An 18,358-nucleotide genomic window follows, 5' to 3' on the forward strand; every position below is an offset into this window, starting at 1 on the left:
GTCAGGGCGTGGTCAGGGCGGGGCCAGGGTGGGGCAGGAGGGGGCGTGGTCAGGGCGTGGCTGGGGCTGAGCAGGGCAGGGGCAGGGCAGGGAGGGGTCAGGGCGTGCCCGGGGTGGGGCGGGATGGGCGCGGGGGGCTGGGCGTGGCGGGATGGGGCGTGGTCATAGCAGGGTGTGGTCCCTCTCGCCCCGCCCCCGGCCCCGCCCCCACCTGCTGCTGGCCGTGCCGCTGCAGCTGCCGCAGCCCCAGGAGGTTCTGGCGCTCCGGGGCCGGGGGCTCCGCCGCGTCCCACTGGGCCGCCCCCAGGGCCGCGCCGCGGGGCAAGGGCCGGGGCCCCTCAGCGGCCGGCGGGGCCGGTTCTGGACCCGTGCTGGGGCCGGTCCCGGCCGGGAGCAGCTCGCTCTCCATAACGCCGGTCTCAGCAGCCGGAGGCCCGGCCGGCGCAGCTCACGAGCAGCAGGTGGAGGCCGAGGCCGAGGCCGAGGCACGGCACCGCCCGGCCGCGTTTCCCCCTCCGGGTTGAGGCCGCTCCCGGGGGCGCGTTCGTTCTCCCGGCCCCGCGGTTGAACGCCGCCCGCTCGCGCCCAGCCCCTCCCGGCAGCCGCCGCTCAGCGCCCGGCCGTGTCCGTGCCCCCCCGTGGGCGCCCCCTCGGGGCCGGGAGCGAGGCCCGGGGGTGGGGGGGGGGGGTTGCGGACGATGCGACCCCCCCCGAGCTGCGGGCAGAGGGCGCCGAGGGCAAAGCGCGTGCGGCGAAGGCGGTCGCGGATGCGTAAAGAGGAGCAGAATCCAGATTTCCCGAATTCTAGGTAGTGCTTTACCACACAGAGCGTCATTAAATACTTGAAAGAACCAAAGCTCCCGCCCAGCTGCCTGCCGGAGCTCTTCGGGCTCATCAGGGGTCCAGTTCGGGTCTGGCTGGGATGGTGCCGAGTGCTCAGCACCTTCCAGCTCCTTGCGAGAAATAAGCTGTTAGGGAGGAGGGTCTGTCTTCTTAAATAAGATTTAGAAAGCGTTATGAATTACATTAACCCTCTGCTAATTATTATCATTATTTACACCAGTTAAAATTAGTTGATCTCATCTGGAATCAAATGGCTGACTGCTATGCGAAGTAGGCCCAGAGGAAGATCCCAGCACACACAGTTATTAGCAAGTTGACGTTCAGGACATGTTTCACCAGCGGTTTCTCCTCCAAGGAAGCCATGGGAAGCTCGGGTTTAGTCGGCGCCGCGTTCTCAGAGTTTTCCGGTCTGCGCTCCATCCCGCAGAGCCACAGAAAGGTCTTCATCAGCTTCGAGTTCCTTTTGGTGTCAGTCGTGCCTACAAAGCCAGTAAATAGCGAGGTATAAATCTCACTTACAAACCAAATCCCAGGGATGTATCAGTATGGTGCTGTACAAAGGGTGTGATGCAAAAATGCATCCTCGCTCTTTAACTGAGTACACTGGCTACACTGAAGTGTGGGAAACCCTTCAAGGAACATCTGTTTGGGGCTGCAGGATCAATTTCATTCTTCCCTGGAGGTCTGAGCTCAAGTTCTGCTGCTCCCAGCATTCTAGGAAACCGTAACAGGAGAGCACACCTGAAAGCTCGGCTGTAACTGCTTGGTGCCCATCAGCTTCCTCCTGCACGTGCATGCTCTAGTCCGTTTAGGGTTACGCCACATTACACGTGTGCAAAATGATTTCTCCCAGCTTTGTTGTCGATTAGGACATACGTGACAAAATGCCAGGAAGACTGTGCTCATACACAACAAAAGTGAGATTTCCCAGCATTTAACTTACTCATTAACTAATTGATCTTTTCAATAGCTTTTTATAGATCAGAGGAATACTCAGCAAAAGCTGCAGAGCTGCACAAACAGTGTCCCAAGCCTGGCAATAACAAGTGATGATAATCATTGCTGGAAAGTGCAGAATGAGTTGCTATGCATGTTTATACCTAATACCGACAAGTACAAGTTTTAAAAAATGTAAATCCTCCTTCACTGATCTGTCAAGAACTCCGCCCAGGGCTCTGGGTTCTCCCTGCTGCTAGAGTCGATCAGAAAACATCACTGAAAAACAGAAATGGAATTTCATGAAAATAATTGTGGTTTTCCTCCACCCTCCCCTTTTTCAATCAGTTCTCCTTGCAGCAGGTGCAAATAGCGCTAATCCTTAGTGCAGGACAGTGGGCAGGGCTTCCTGTATCCCATCCAGCTCCTTCTTGATTTCAAGCATATGTAATGCCATCAAGAGATGGAAAAGAAACTAAAACTAAACATTTGCTCAGGTAAAACTGTCAGGTAAAAACCTTTTAGCATACCCTGAAGATACAAAAATCCAAAGGAAGTAGTTTTAACTTTTCTTGTCTTCAGAGCCTTTACATAACGCGTAGGGTTGTTAATTGTGGATATTACTGAATATGGTGTTGGAGCACTTACATTTATTATCATTTGAACTATTTTCAGAGGCAATGCTTATATCAATCTGGAGAGTGGGACGCTCAGCTTCACACACTCCTTTTGCAGCATCAGGAGAAGTGCTGACTGCTAGGTCTTTCTTGACTGGTAGATCCCCGCGTGTGAACCAGGTAAGCCGACTTATCTGATGGCATGAAGAGTGGTGTTAAAGAAAACTGCTTTCATGGTTGTTTAAAGGACTACCTTAGCAGTACAGCAGCCTGGAGAGAGAATACTTTAAGGGGTCAAAATCTGTTCTCCTGCTCTGCTGGAGCAGGTGAACATCTAAGCGCTCAGCTGCTAACGACAGAAGCGATGGCTACCATTGGCATGCTGGTTTTAGTTTTTTCTGGAACGTGATAGCTCTCTGACGGATCACATTCTTCACTTTCTGTTACTGAACAGGAGACATTTCTGCATGGGACTGTCACTGGATGCAGACTGAGAGCAGGCCAGCGAAGGGAGCAAAAGAATGGAAACTGCAGCCAGTGAGAAACGATTCAAAGAACTGGGGTTGTTTAGAGAAGCCAAGACAGGTGGGAGACACGATAATTTTCTTCAAATATGTAAAAGATTCATTAAAGAGGAATTTTCTCAGTATCAATGACAGGGCAGACAGGAAAGGATGAGCACAACGTGAAGCTAGAAAGATTCAGGTTGGAGATGAGGAAAAACTTCTACTGAGAAAGGCAGGTAAGCTCTCGGAACTGATCAGGCACCTCCTTGGGCATTTTCCCTCTCTGGGGACTTTGAGAGTAAGTTTGCCAGGGGTTTTTCAGAAATGTAGCGGGTTAGTTCTGTCTTGAAGCAAGAGGATGTATTGGCTGTATGATTTCTGAAGGTCCCTTCTAGTCCTCCTTTCTGCTATTTACGTTTTTCTGTAGCCTCAGTTTATCTATTAAAAATAGTCAAACTGGCACAAACCTGTTCCAGAGGAAGTGTGCTCTCTGCCCTTGATTTTTCTTTTCTGCGAGTAAAAATGGTTCCTCACTAAATTAGTAAGAGAGTTGATAAAGATGACCCAGAAGCTGGAATTTCTTCGAAAATAGAGGGAAAAAGCTAATTTGTCATGGATTAAACACACGTTTGAATTTAAGAACAGCTCTTTAACACCTACTGTTGACCAGTTTCCAGGATGGGACTCTGGATTTACGGGACCAAAACCTTAAATGGCAAGGCAGCAGAGTGCTGGAGCAAAGGAGGGATTGCTGTTACAAGTTATTGCGAGTGTTTTCACAGACACAGAATGAATGGAAACTTCCATTTCCATGTAATTTATCTCCATCTTATTCCCATGGAAGTAACTTGGGGCATCCTGGAAACCGTTTAAGAATAATGAAAGAAATCTGAGGGGTTGACGCACCATTTCTTCCGAGGGGGGTTCTGTGAGCATGCTCACGACCAGCACGGTGAGCGTGGAGATGGCAGCCAGGACCATGGAGAAGTAGAGGTAGTGCATGTACCTCACCACGCCCGGCCTGAGGTCCTGCTCCCCGCACTGGGGCTCCGGGTAGACGAAGTCCAGCACCAGTCGGATGACGCCCAGCAGCAACCCGATCACCAGGCCCCAGAACGCGCCCTAGGAAATTAGGGATATCCTTTACTGGAGCAGGAAGCATGAATCCACCCAGGACCCAAGGCTATACCCGTGTTTGCAGGCTATAAGCTGGCCATAAGCTTTCTCCTTGCAGGTTTTTTGGCAGGCTTCCCTTGCCTCCCTTTTCTGCTCCTGCTGTTCATCTAGGTGTGCCGGTGCTGGTACAGTAGCCTGGAGCCCCCGAGTGGGTCGTGCATTTTGGTATGGAGGAGAGGTGTAATGTCTTATGCCGAAATACTCTGAAGGGAAATATTCATCATCCAAACATCCTAATGGTTGCCTTAACTGTGGGTGCTTACAACTGGTCTCCACCTAAGCAAAAGCCAGTTTGGGAAGGCTTTGCCCTGTACCCAGCACCAGTCTTTGCAGAGGAGCTGGAGGCTTTGGATTCCCGCTGCCATTTGGCTCCTTAAGTTCCCGGGCCCCTGATGCAGATTATAGGAGAGCATCTAGTAAATGGCTAGTGAGGCCCTAACACCCTGCAACCAAGTGCCACAGTCATCTCACTACTTCTGAAATGCCAGTGGAGCCTTTGAAAACCAGCAGGAATTACTGCCCCAGGCTGATGGCTCTGCAGAGGTCTGGGTGCCTTCCTTCTGCTAAGCACTAGAGGAGGAGGCCGGACTGCAGCCTGGGGCTGTGCTCTGAGCCTCTGTCTGGCCACAGAGGCGACTGCACTGAGCACAGGGGAGTTGTTACCTTTTCATTCGCTCTTTTCCAGAAGCAACCCAGTATGAACACCATTGCCACAGGGGGCTGCAGGTAGGAGCTGATGGACTGGATGTAAATGAAGAGCTGCCCGCCCTGGCCAGCCTGCACCAGTGGGATCCACAGGATGGAGATCACAATGAGCAGCAGCACAAAGACCCTGTGCGAGAAGATGTCATTACTGGTAGCTCAGACTGTTCTTTTCCATTTGCTCAGCTTGCTGGGCTCCTGCTGAGATCTGCAACCACCAGGCCTGTGCTGTAGCCCCCTGTGCAGAGCGGGGCTCTCAGCCCATCCTCACCTGTAGTGGATCCCTTGCACCCGCCCTGCCCAGGCTTCCCCAGACACCCTCTCCAGCTGCTTCATCTATGTCTCTGCATGTCTTTGTGCTATGGCATCTTGGGTTTGCTCCTGTAGTTTGGTTTGACCTAAGCAAGCTCCTTCCCCCCAGACATCTAACAATGCAGAGTAGCTGTAATGAAAAGTGGTCTGAAATACATGGGTCGTATTCTTTGTTTTGTTGTTTTTTTTTTTTCCCCAGTTTGAAGTGGAGAAATTGATAGATACTAAATCTCCAGAGGGGCAGCAGGGTTGTGTCAAAAGGTCTCTCGAAGGCTCAGAACATTCATGCCCCGTACCTGCCAACAATCATGAGTTCCCACTCAGAACAACGAGGCCGGAATTGTTTCCAGAGGTCCATGGTGAAAATGGTGCTGGCGCTATTGAAGATGGAAGTCAAGGAGGACATAAGTGCTGCTATCATCACTGACATCATCAGGCCCCGGAGTCCTGGAAACAGAAGCGTGGCCTCCGTGAGGACCCCCAAATAACCTCAGCTGCAGGATGACCTTGAATTCTTTGAACTACAACAGACTTTTAAAAGTATTTTTAGCCCCAATTTTAAAATGGCTGGTGGCAGGGAGGGTTTAGCAGTTGATTCTCATTGTTAAACATCTATTTATCTTTTACCTGAATTTGTAAGAATTAGACCTTTACACACTGGACTATCACCCATCTCTCTTGTTGCACGCTGTCCCTTGCTATTGTTTCGTCAAGCCCAATGTAACCCCCACTGAAATTACAGTCGCAGGGCATTTTCCTCTCTGCACTTTTCTCACAGACGCCTTTCGGCTGGTGCCCAGCCCGCTGGTGCCAGCACAGCTGCCGGGTTCCTCACCTACAGGCAGAAGTTCTATGACCAGCTTAGGGTAAGCGATATCAGAACAGCCAGATGGGTTGCCACAGATTTTTCGACAAATTTCCGGGTCTGCACAAGCCACCAGATCTGAAATAAGCAAAGGGGAGTGAGAAGGAGCTCCACAGAGCAGTCACCGTCATCAGTGATGGCAGAGGGAGCAGATCTCTCCTGCAGCACTTACCTGGGAAGAGAACCCGGCTGATCATGCCCGGCATTACCATCATAAAGAGGGGCAAAATTTTCAAGTAGGAGGTCATCAGGGAGCCTCCCTTGGCGTGAGAGAGGTTTTTAGCAGCAAGGGACCTCTGAACGATGACCTAAAAATTAAGAAATGCGTTTGGTCTGCTGCTCAGCAGCACTCCTCTCAGGGTAGGACAGAGCCAGAAATGAGCAAAACGAGTTAGAAGAATGCTGCAGAAACATCAGAAGGTTGCCCAGGGCTTCACTCCTGCTGGCCCTGATGTTGTCACTCGGGGTGACTGTGGTCAGAGCCCTGCAAGGCTGAGCGAAGTAAAAGGCTGAAGTTCAAAAAAACCTTTACAGACTGAGATTAACACCCTCCACACACACATGTCCCTCCTTTTTACATTAAAGTTATTCACAAAGCTTAGTTGTGCATGTCCAGTTTTGCAAATTGAGGATTGAGAGCATCAGCTTTTACTGCATTCCCGTAAGAAATAAACAGCCCAGGCTATGCTGCAAACCTTAGGTTTGTGATCAGATTTAAACAACTGAGAACATGTTCATGAAACCAGCCAAAGGAATAAGCAGTAACCCACCTGATCTGTACACCAGTACCAGAGGGACGGGATGGTCATTCCCACCAAAACCCCCGGCCAGGGAAGGTCGGAGTTAACAGGGTCCCGGAAAATGTGAAAAGCATCTTCCCTTGGCAAGCCGCAGCTGCTGTTTTCCTTGCGGATGCTGGGAATGGCATCAAAGTATTTTGTCTGCAAGCCTCCAAGACCGCCAACTTCAACAAAGCCTAAAAGGTCACAAGAAGCAGTTAACATCTTCTGTGCTCCATACTTTACAATTTGCTGAGGGTGATCCTCCACAGGTATTCTTTAAAGTCAGAAGCCATTGAATTTAACACTGGGCTGGGGACAGCATCACGCTGTAAACCTCCTGGCTAGAGAAGATGCTTGCTCATCTCTTACACTACCTCAGAACATTTTTCTTTTGGTATTTTTCATGGAGTACTTGTGCATTTCTACCACATAAAGAACTACTGTAAGATCGCTTGTCTAAGTTTATATTTCGGCAGGAAAATACATAGAAAGCACTTCTCAGAACATCAATTAAGAAATCAGCTGTAATGACCCAGCGTGTCTGTGCCATGCGTTAAAGATTCTGTTGCAGTTTCAGCAACACGACCCCAGGACAACACTCACTGAAGACCATGAGAGTCACGGCGCCGATCAGCATGATGAGGGTTTGCAGCGCGTCTGTGTATATCACCGCGGCCAGGCCACCTGAGAGAAGAGAGGAGCAGCAAGTGGTGGGAAACGGGGGCTGCTCTGGGCCGGAGCCCTCTCAGCTCGGCAGCGTTTTGGGAGCAGGGCAACCCCAGAGCCCTGCCGGGCGCGCTGTCACCAGCTGCCGGGTGCTTTGCCCAAGGCAGGCAAGTCAGCCTTTCCCCTGCACGGCACTTTGGCTGAAACTTCTCATGTTTTGAATCGTGATGAATCACCATTTTGGCACTAAAAAGCCAAAGTCCAGTGTAAGTGCTTCTACGGGAAATAGGTGGAAAAGCTCCAAGACAAAGCCCAAGCTGAATAAGGAGGAGGAAAAAAGCAGGCGTGGGGGGGATCGTTACGAGCAACGTCACAGGGTGAGCAGTGAGAAAGGAGCAACCTTTATTTGTTTGGGATTTGCTGCTTCGTGCATGGCTTTGTTCCATTTGGCCACTCTTAAGCCCCAGAAGGGCACCCGAGACTGACAATGTTTTCCGCATTACACGGCTCGCTGTTATGTTAGGCCCTCATACCTCCAAAAAGCCCAGAGGAAAAACCATACAGGGCAAATGCCATGAGCATAACTTCCCCGTAAGGAGAACCTGATGTACATCCCTATCTGGCATGGCCTTGCAAGGGGTGTTCATTTACCCTGATCTCATAATTCTCTTTTAACAGGTGAGTTACCGATTGCTAGCTTTGCAGCTCCCCATGCTCATGGCAAAACCAGACAGCATGGGAAGTGCAGGACTCCTACCATAAACATGAGGATGCTTTGTGCAGTGCATGAATGCACTCAGCTCACTAAGCAGGATCCATGGTGCTGCGAAACGTCAGCATTGGGATCTGAAACTCAGCCCCGTACCTGCAACAGTGTAGACAGCGGTGATTGCCAGCAGGCCCACAACAGCAATGTAGAGGTCCCAGTGCAAGGCCTGCTGAATGAAGAGGGCCCCAGCGTACATATCAACCTAGGGAACAAAGCGGTCAGTGCAGCTGATGGAGGTGATACCGAGCCCCTCTAGGCTGGCCGAGCCAGGGAGTGGGAGCACTCAGCCAGCTCAGCTGCATCTTTCCCCTTCTCTGCACATCCCTCTGCAGCCCCAGCTCCTGTGCATGGGACCAAATGTTAAGATGAGTTTAGGATCAGTGTTTGTTGTGGGGTGATGCAGTGTGAGCTACCCCAGGAGGAGCCTGCACAGCTCCTGCGTGCAGGTGCCCGGGTGGGCTTAGCTGACCCCTTCCCACTGCGGAGGAGGCAGCGAGGGGGCTGGGGAGAGCCATGGGGGCAGGAACCGAAACCCCCAGGTGCTGTGCTCCCCGGTGTCTGCTGCCAGTCCCAGTGCCCTGGGCTGTGCAGTGACTTCCTCGTTGCTGGCAGGGCCCAGCCCGTGGGTGAGGGCAGTGTCCTTGGGGTGCGGTGGCCCAGCAGCCACCTTGCTCAGCAGCTACATGGAAACGCTGCCTTTTAGGATGGGCAAACCGCAGACCATAGAGTGAGAGATGTATAAAAGGATCTGAACTATCCCTTTTCTCTCTCAGGCATCATATCATCACAGAGGTGCGCCAAAGGGGCAGATTTTTCTAAGGGAGCACCGGAGCCTGGCCCCTGGGCGCCCACAGGAACCCTGCAATGCATCGCCCCCCAGGGCTGCAGGCAGCGTGTGCCAGACAGCTCGGCCCCCCAGACCCTGCCTGCATGGGAAAAACACCCGGAGGGACTCTGCTTCTCTGCTTTCACCAGTTCACGCACTGCTGCCCTGTTAATAAACAGCCTGCAGGGTGTTGCGCAAGGGTTGGTTCAGTTATTCATTCAAGGCACTGCATCAAACAGGAGCAATAAGGCACTGAACTCTTTTCACCTGAATGCATACCGACTCCTACACTTATTCATCCTGCACAGAGCGGTGTTTGGTGTCTGAGCAGGAAATGAACGTGCAAAGGGAAACTGGGCAAGCAAGCCAGACATACAAAATCTAACAAGTGCGTCCATCAGGTTAACTTTTCAATGGATTACTGCTCAGGACATTGACATGTAGTTTTCCCCTTACTGTAGCAAGCATTCAAATCCCTCCCAGAAAAAAGAAAAAAAAAGAAAAAGAAAAAAAAAAAAAGAATTGTAATTCTTTTTGTGTAGCTTCTTGAAACAACTACAGTCTACCTGAGGTATTTTGAAAACACTCCCTTTTCTGATACTACAAGGACGGGGCAGCACGGCCTCTCTCGGTCCTGCTGATCAGCACACGTTTCCGAAGTGAGTTGAGCTCAGCCTCCTTTCATTTTTTTCCTACTTACTGATATTTTGGTGAAGATGTAGATGAACAAGTAGAGAATCGCCAGGAACACCTGAATTCTTTTGCCTCCAAAGCGCTTCTGCAGGTACTCTGGCATGGTAGTGACCTGTGCGGGAGAAACATGGAGTGAGATACGGGAGCCCCCAGCTCCGTGGGAGATGTCGCAGCTCTCCCTTACTGCCAGCAGCCCGAGCACTGTGCCCAGGCAGCAGCTCCTGCCCGTCCCTTGGCCCATCACACACGGGGTCCCAGGGTCATCTTGCGCTCTGCAGCTGCCTCGCTGCTGTCAGGAGCAACGCAGCTGCAGCAGGGAATGGCCAAGCCCAGGAGCCAAGCAGGTGGTGCGAATCCCCCAAAGTCATTGATGGACACAACTTCCCATTTACTTACTCCTGCCGCTATGTAAATTGGAAGGAATAGCCAGGCCAGCACCAAAACACAAAACATCCCCTGCAAAACAAATGGAAAGGAAGTTCAAGGATGCTGGTCAAGGCTGTGATCAAGTGGGGGGAGCGCGCACACCCAGGGGAATTGGGGCCTTCTCACGGGCCTCAGGCCACCAGCAGCTGGAGGTGACTCTGAGCTCCTGCAGTGGGACTCTGAGGTTTGGGAGCTGCTCTGCCCTTGTGTGACAGTTCCCTGGGGCTCAGGCCTTCAGGGGACCTGCCCTTATAGCACAGAGGCAACTGGAAGGCTGCTGTGCTGTGCTGTGCCGTGCCATGCCATGCCATGCCATGCCATGCAGTACCGTGCCGTGCCACACTCACGTTCCACTCGTAGGCTGTCGCAGCAATTCCTGAGGCAGCTCCTGACCCAGCCAGGCCGATGAAGTGCCCGCTCCCAACGTTGCTAGCAAAGAGGGATGCGCCCACCTGGGGACAGAGGCAGGAGGTCAGGCGCGGTGCCCTCAGCTGGGCCTGGTGGTGCACAGGGAGGGAGTGGGGCAGCTCCGTGTCGCAGCACACAGGCTGGGCAGTGATGCCATTCCTGCACGCCCTGCTGTGGGACGTGAATCCTTTTCACCCTCTGCCTCCTTTGTTTGCCTACGTGCTCAGTGGCCCTGGCACCTTTCTCCAGCTCCTTTCACCACTTGGGGGCAAATTTAGGGGCATCCTGCTTCCAAACGGGTGCCCAGTCTCATGGAGGATCAGGGCAGAAGGCGGAGGGCACACCAGGAATGTCGGGCTCCCAGGTCCCTGTATTAGCACCTACTGACTCAGCAGCCCAGCCCAAATGAAGCTCCCCACCTAGCAGAGAGCAACACGGAGCTGCAGCCACAACAGAGACCACCCCGTTACTGCCAGAGGTCTCCAGACAAGCCATGAGGAAGCAGACGGGCTTGGCCAACCAGGGGTGGCTGCTGTGGGTGCCCAGGGCTGGGGCGGGTGCCCTGCAGCAGCTCCTCTTCCTTGAACATGGAAAAACAACAGAATTGCAACTGGGTCTTTGCAAACCATGGGAGTTACCTTTTTCTTTCTGCGTGGAGAAATACATTCTGCTTGGACAAAATTGCTTTTTAGTCTCACTGTAACTTAGGGGCAGGCAGTATGATGACAAAGGTACTTACAGGCCACCAAACCATCTGTCCCCCGGCTAGAAAGTAGCCTTTCACGGTGCTGCGCTGCGTCTTCCACATGGACTGGGAAAGCAGAAAAGCAGAACAAAGGCTCAGCATTCACTGCTGCTCAGAACAGCACCGAGCACGTGGCCGGTTCCCCGGTGGGAGAGTGTCCTGTCATCACTCCAGATCCACAAGGAAGCCAAAAATTTTGGACAAGAGCTGCGGACATCCCTAGTTATGAGGCTCAGCCAGGAGAAATGCGAGGCACCGCATGCATTGCTCACTGACTCTTGTTCTTCAGAGATTTCAGAGGTTTTCATGTGGTATCACGAGTTACGCACTGCGTGTGAAGGCAGCAACCATTCATCTCTGCCTTGTGACAGCCAGATTGTGCTTCTGCTATTATAAAAGTCATGCCAGAAGGATGCCTTAATTGAATATAAATATTATTTTTAATTTAAGGGATCTGCTGTCAGAACCTCGCTGCCGACAAGCACAGATGATTTATAGGACAGCAATTCCTTCCCAGATAAACAAAACGTTGTTAGTAGTAATACTTGGTACTTACACAACCTCTTCCTTACAAGTGTTCTCACAACCTTTGCAAACACTGGAGCTGAAGAGCTCTCCTGCAGCGCAGGTAGGGCACTTCCTCGGGCTGAAGTGAGGGTAAGGACCTGTAAACTGCATCCTTCCACTTGTGCAGTTGAATTCAGTGAAGTGTGGCTTGATTCAAGCCAAACTAGAATAATTTGAGGCCCAAACAGCCACATTTTTCAGTATAACAGGGCACATACAAAAACTGTTAACGGTGTCTGCTTACCCAGAGCCCAACAGCCAGGACAAACACAAAGTACAGCACAAGGACCGCGATGTCTATGGAGTCCAGCGTCTTCTGGGGGAACACATCCCACTGGGGAGTCACGGATGCTGGGGTGCTGCTGGTGGTCTCCATGGCTTCTGGTGCGGGCGGGCACTTCTTTGTCCTGATGCATATATCTGTCAAAAAAAAGGTCGTGTGGTTAGGGGCAGGTGCAGGGTGGGGGCAGCACCGGGGGGGTGCCGGCTGCTTCCTGGGGTGGTCAGCGCTGGCCGGGCTGTGGGGGTTGTGGGGCTGCTGGTGCCGGAGCTGTGGAGGTGGCTCCTGTGCCTGGTGCTCGTCCCCACTCACTGATCCCTCTGGTCTGTGATGTGCCAGATGCTGCCAGGGTCAGGGCTCTTGGCGTGGCTGAGTTTTTATCCAGCAGAGAAATGGGCGCATTACAGAGAAGTCACTAGCCAAACAGAAAAAATCCAGGCAAGGAGGCTCATTGGGAACCAGTGTTGTTCCTCTTCCTTTCCTCCTCCTCCTCCTCCCATCCAGCCTCTACCTTGCTTTGAAAGCAGAACAGGAGGCGAATGGCAGCACCAGCAGTGGCGCAGAAAGTGAGCCTCTGGCTTTGGTGGTCACGCAGGATCCCTGTGGCCCAGCACCCTGCCCTGCTCACCCTCCCCTGAGGATATACAGGATTTGCTGCCTCTTACCCTGCTGAGACGAGGAGACGTCCCCTGGGCAGGGCAGACCCTGCACCCCTGCGGCACCGTCACCACCAGGACACCGGGCGCCTGCTCGTCCTCCTCCTCCCCATGCCTGCAGAGCTGCCCAGCTCCTTTGGCCACTCTTGCACTCGTAAGGTGACACTTCCAAGCTCCCCCCACTAAAAAGCTGGAAAAGGTGGGGCAAAGGGAGGCGGTGTGCCCTGCCCTGATGGCCACGCAGAGGGAGCAGTGTGGGTGCTGTGCTGCAGTGCTGCTGGGGCAGGTGAGAGGGGCAGCCGGACAAGTTCTGCCCCCGAGCGCAGTGCTCAGTGAGCACGGACAGAGGCATCCGCCCCATCCCTTGGTCCTGGGTTTCACAACCTCCTCTGGCCTCACCTCTTTGTGAGCATGCAATCGCTGCTTTGAGCAGCAGCCGAGAGCTGCCCTTAACTCACCCATTGCCTGAAGAGCCGGCTGGATGCAGCCAGCTGCTCCTGGCATCGTGGCACTGCCGTGTGCTCCCTGCCCAGGTGTGTGAAGGGAACGGATACACAAAAGCTCACCCGGTGTCCCTACGCACTGAGGCAATGTTGCCAGTGCACCGGTGATGGAGCTGCAGTAATTTCACAGCTGGGCAGCACTGAAAAGCTCAGGCTCTGCCCTGTGCCACTGCAAACTCATCCCCAGCACAGTCTGTATGGATGAGGACCTTGGGGCTCATGCATTTATGGCAGTAAGGGATGAAGCATTTTTGGGATGGCAGGCGAGGCCCTGCAGTCCCATCATCCACAGCCGGCAGGTTATATCCTGAGACATCAGCATCCTACAGCTCACGTGCCAAAGGCAGTCCAGAGCCGTGCTGTGGTCGGCTGAGAGCGGTGCCAGTGCTGGGCTGAGAGCAGGACCCCGCAGAGCCCTTCCTGTGTCCTGAAAAGCACCCAGGTCCCACTGAATCCCCTCGGGCAGTGGCCTTGCAGGGAGGCAGAGCACAGCCCATCAGACGGTCAGTGGTGCCCTACATCTTTAAGAGGCAAGGTATTTTGGCTTTTGCTGCACTTTCACTGGCATGCTCAACCTCTAACTTGGAAAAGAGAAACACAGTTTGGTGCGCCAGCCTCAGGAAGCTGCTAACCCCCCTAACACCTCCCACTTTCTCTTTTGCAGCTCTGATATTGCCATTTCTTTTCACTTCCCGTAGCAGGGCCAGGTGCTGTAGTGCAGCCAGCACCACGAGCTACCTGCGCTCAGTCTGGCACGGGACAGGGCGCACGGACACCTCTGAGCCTTTTCCTCTGCAAGGTGTGCAGCGCTGGGGCAGAGCCCTGCAGGCATTTGTCATGCCTGTCAATGAGGAAGGGACATGCAGGACATGCTCGGGTGAATTCCCGGCACCAAGGTGTGTCTGTAGGTCCTGTTTAAAGCCATGCAGGGTCCCTGACCCGGCGGTGAGCTGCAGGGCGAATGCAGTGAGCTCAGCTGCTCTGATTTCTCATTCTAACCCTGCCCAGGCCCAGTGGAAATTTTGCCTGTTTTGTGCATTCAGGTCACAGCTCGGTCTCCCTCGGTTCCTGGCACAAGCGGCAGCGCTTTCCCCGCCAGAGATTGTGAGGAAGGAACATCCGTGGCATAGAAATGCAGCCGCTGAAGCCAGCCTTTATCAATGGTCCCAGGGAGACGCAGCCCACGTGGGTGTCGAGGCACCGTCTGGACTCTATCACTCTAAATGCCGCTGTAACAGGATTTTTTAAACCTTTTCCAAGCTCTATCCACCTTCTAAAGACACCACCGCTCGTCGGGAAGAGAGTCAGCCCCGAAGCCGCCCCAAAGCCGCCCAGCACCCAGAGCTCCCCGGCACGAGGCAGAAGCCGAACGGGAACTTACTGCGCTCAGCTGGGTCTCATTCTGTTCCCTCGCGCTAGGCACCACCAAGCCTCTGCCAACTGACAGGCAGCTTAAATATTGCCAGAGAATCGGGATTTGCCAGCAGAGCTGTTAGCAGTGTCACAAGGAATGAGGAGGAATATTTATAGTCAAAGTTAAACTAATTGCCCGAAGTTACTCTTTCGGTCTCTCGCGGCTCTGGCAAGAAGTGCCTTATTTCCACTATCAGGGCTCACAGTTCAAATTCCAGAGTGCCATCCCCTGAAGCAATCTGCGGCTAAGGAAGGGACACGTAACAATAAGAAAGTCAGTGCTGGTGTCCTCGCAGGCTGACATCCCAAGACACAGGAGGGAGCCCGCAGCTAGTCCTGGGTCTAAGTTAAACAATAATAAACTCGAGCACCCCAAAGCTGGGGGAACCAGAAGCAAAGTAGGGAAAACGTGTCTGTAAGAGTGTCTATATTTTAGCTCATTGTTTCCCTCTCAGCTCACACGCTGATGGACATAATAACTAAAGGGCTTTGAAACCTGTGACTGGAGATGCTTGAATTTGGTCTGCTAGAATGTGGAAACTCCAGATTTTCCTGAATTGTGCTACAACAACGCAGATCCTCAGAGGCTTCAACCTGAGCATCCAGGTGCCTTGCGCTACCTCCAGCCCATGCAACTTTTTTATGACTTCCAGCTCTTCCACTCTGAAGCTGAGACTTCTGTTTGTCTTTATGGCAGCTCTCACTGCCCCTGGAAAAAAAATCACAACTCACAGCAAAAAAAAAAAATCACGACTCCCAGCACTTCAGGCTGGATGCTTAGAGGAAGTGTTCAGCCATGTTCCAGCGTGGCTTGGAGACGTCAGCCTGGAATTATTTTATCCCAGCCAGTCCACCAACAGGAGCTGTGAGCACATCCTCACCACGACTTTCCTAAGCTGCTCGTTCTCTTTTTGATTTATTTATTTTTTTTCCATTTCTTGCAGGAAAGGGTGAAAACCCTTAAATATTCCCAAGCATGAAATGCAACCTGGGATTTCCGTGCTGGCTGTTTTACTGCCTGTGGATGGAGCCAGCCCCACAGAGGAGCCGGGTCCCGGAGCAGGGCAGCTCCAGGAGTTACTGCTCCCTTCCCAAGGCCACGCTCTCCCGTGAGGACAGTGCCACGGTCAAGGCTGACTTCAGTTCTGCTAAGGATGAGCTAGACAAAGCTAAGAGGAGAGCTTCCAGCCACTGCGTTCATTCTGGGGAAAAATGGACCAAGTGTTTGATGTTATCAAGAAGAAACAAGACAACAAGTGCGTGGCTGGATGCAGCCAAGGACCAGGCGCAGTGTGGAGGCTGCAGGGCACCGTCTCTGGCAGTTTGCAGCCCTGTGTGGGCAGCCAGGAGAGACAAAGGAACACCAGGAGGCTGTGGGCACCTGGTGTGCACATCCCCTAGCTCTGCTCAGAGCCGTTTTACAGTTGCTTGTGCCATGGCCTCCAGGGAGGAGCTGCTGCTGGAGCAGGCTGCTGTAAACAAGCTAAACTACAACCAGGAAATCTGATAGGAGACCAGCTATCTATCTGCGGGTAGGGTAAAGGGAGATAAATTGCTGCAGGGACATAAACTTGTCCTCAGCCAAGAATTCCTTTACAGAGGAAAACAATTCACTGGCTCATAGGCACACTAACTACTTTCTTCTGAAGGCTGCAGAAAAAATCCATACTATTTTAAGAATTTGCTGCTCATATTCATCGTGCTAGATTGAATGTGGCTCGCAAACTGCTCTCTTCTGAAGTGTGGAGTTGTTTTCCTCAGGCCAGCAAGGTCAGATGCAGCAGCCCTTCTCTTGGAGGTACAGGGCCCGACACTGTGGTGAGCAGTCACAGGAGAGCCAAATGCAGAATTCCTCACACCTCCATCTGCACCTGTGGTACCAAGCGATTTTTAACAGACTGTAGAGGCACGTGCAGTCAGGAGGCAGAAGGCAGTAGCTTTATTTTGGGAATAGCACATAGGCATTGGGTAGAGACTGAATTGTGAATATACATAGTCCCATTATCAAATAATATAGCTGTATCTCAGAAGTTCTGGTTCTTTGAAAATATTCACATAAAAATACCAAAGGGATCGGAGTTCTAACTATTCTGGAAAGTTACAACATGTAGCAAAATCTATGTACAGCACTTTCATATTTTTAATGACAGTTTCAAAATAAACTCCAGAAATTTAAATGTTTAACATAATTATTAAAAAAAAAAAAAAAATGAAAGCAGTGTGCAACGCCCAAACTGGGGAGTGGAGCTGAGTGCGCGTTGCCCTGTCACCACCATCAGTGGAGAGGAGAGACCGAGACGGGCAGGGCTGGGCTCCGCTGGCACAAGGCTGGAAACTACCTGGCACTTGCAACTGTATGGGCTGAAAACGCTGTGAAAACACTTCACTTTCTACGGCAGGGTTTAAAAAATAATGAAAACGGAAAGTGTGATGGTCGTAAGGTCTCCCATAAATAATGCACCGGTTGGTGGTTCTGCGCTTCAGCACAGGCTGCAGGAAGAGCTCTTGCTCTGGCATCGACGTGCAGAGGCTCACCGAGGCTGCGGCGGGCCGGGAGGTTTGAGCGTGTCGGGTTGGAAAGGCAATGGATGCATTTTGCACGGAGCAATGCCTCACAATATTAACGCACGGTAGTTCTGCTGCCGCAAAGCTCTTGGGGTGCTGCGTTGCCTGGAGGCGCATGCACTGCCCGCAGGGTGCTGTTAGCCCTTTTGTCCTGGCGACAGCTCGCAGGGAATTTAATTAATGTATATAACAATCAGCTGTTGTTGGAAGATGGGCATGAATGCTTCTAGAGTTCCCTGGGCATATCCAGCACAAACTGGTCACATCATACAGTGCGCTGAAGGGACTGCAAGGACCCCAGCCCCTGGCAGCGGATACCAGAGGGCACAGGAGATGTTTCTGGCTGTGCTCTGCTGTCCCTCAGGGCAGTACTCGAGGCTTCAGAGGGCTCCCTCTCATTTTTAAGCTACTAAGGATTTTGTGCTTTTCAAGGAGGCACCAAAATGCTCAGGGCTTTGTGTCTCCTGGCGAGCTCAGGTAAGTCTTGGGCTGATGACATCAAATTATCAACAAGATTTTTTATCAGTCATTGCCGCAGCTTTAAGCAAAGCTGATGGCCAGAAGGGCTCTGGGGCTTTCCCTGCTCTCCTGAGCAGCTGGGGACATCCAGCCTGGACCCGAGGTTGGCATCACACGGGTGTGCCGTGGGGTTCTGCAAAGTGCTGTCTCTTCCTCTGCTTGGGCACAAGGGGACATCCTGCACGAGGGGCAGGGGCCCTGCGCATGCACCACTGGCCACAGGGACGGGGGACAGGCGACAGGGGCAGGGCTCCCGCGACTGCTGGTGCCAGGACGCAGGGCAGCGGGGTTCTACCTGGGTGTGTCTGAAGCCCTTGATTCTGCAATACACTTGAAATGGAGGATGCTAAGAAGGACGCTGTCAAACCAAGGCGGTGTTTGCCTTCCTGTGCCCGTGCCTCACCCTCGCTTCCATCTGTGACAGTCTGTGGTGCCCGTTCAGTGTCCGAGCTGCCCCAGCCCCTCGGCCCACGGTTCTGCTCGGTGGTAGCAGGCAGCAGCAGTGTATTTACAACCAAACTCAACGGGAGCAAATTGCACTTTGTTGGCAATAAATGGTTGCACCTTGTGTTGCCACAGCCTG

General features: G+C 52.6%; 1 protein-coding gene across 1 annotated transcript; it reads right to left on the reverse strand.

Annotated features, from left to right (window-relative positions):
• Positions 1–803: 803 nt before the first annotated feature.
• On the reverse strand, positions 804–11,338 carry SLC5A11 (solute carrier family 5 member 11). The gene is made up of 14 exons (XM_032198017.1): positions 11,267–11,338; positions 10,467–10,571; positions 10,090–10,149; positions 9,701–9,805; positions 8,271–8,376; positions 7,343–7,423; positions 6,728–6,933; positions 6,130–6,265; positions 5,928–6,035; positions 5,389–5,539; positions 4,742–4,910; positions 3,809–4,024; positions 2,428–2,590; positions 804–1,322 (listed from the first exon to the last, which is right to left on the reverse strand). Exons 1-14 carry the CDS (start codon positions 11,333–11,335, stop codon positions 1,105–1,107), a joined length of 1,893 nt encoding a protein of 630 aa, XP_032053908.1. The 5' UTR covers positions 11,336–11,338; the 3' UTR covers positions 804–1,104.
• Between the last annotated feature and the right edge of the window lie 7,020 nt (positions 11,339–18,358).

This window comes from Aythya fuligula, chromosome 15, assembly GCF_009819795.1.
Source record: "Aythya fuligula isolate bAytFul2 chromosome 15, bAytFul2.pri, whole genome shotgun sequence".
NCBI lineage: Eukaryota > Metazoa > Chordata > Aves > Anseriformes > Anatidae > Aythya > Aythya fuligula.

Bases quoted from the DNA above. Each gene is read 5' to 3' on its own strand.
- SLC5A11 (XM_032198017.1), bottom strand. From the start codon at position 11,335: ATGTGGAAGACGCAGCGCAGCACCGTGAAAGGCTACTTTCTAGCCGGG. The intron at 9,806-10,089 runs GTAAGTAAATGG...TCTCCCGCACAG, and splicing joins CAATTTACATAGCGGCAGGA to GTCACTACCATGCCAGAGTA. The intron at 2,591-3,808 runs GTGCGTCAACCC...TCATGCCATCAG, and splicing joins AACCCCCCTCGGAAGAAATG to ATAAGTCGGCTTACCTGGTT.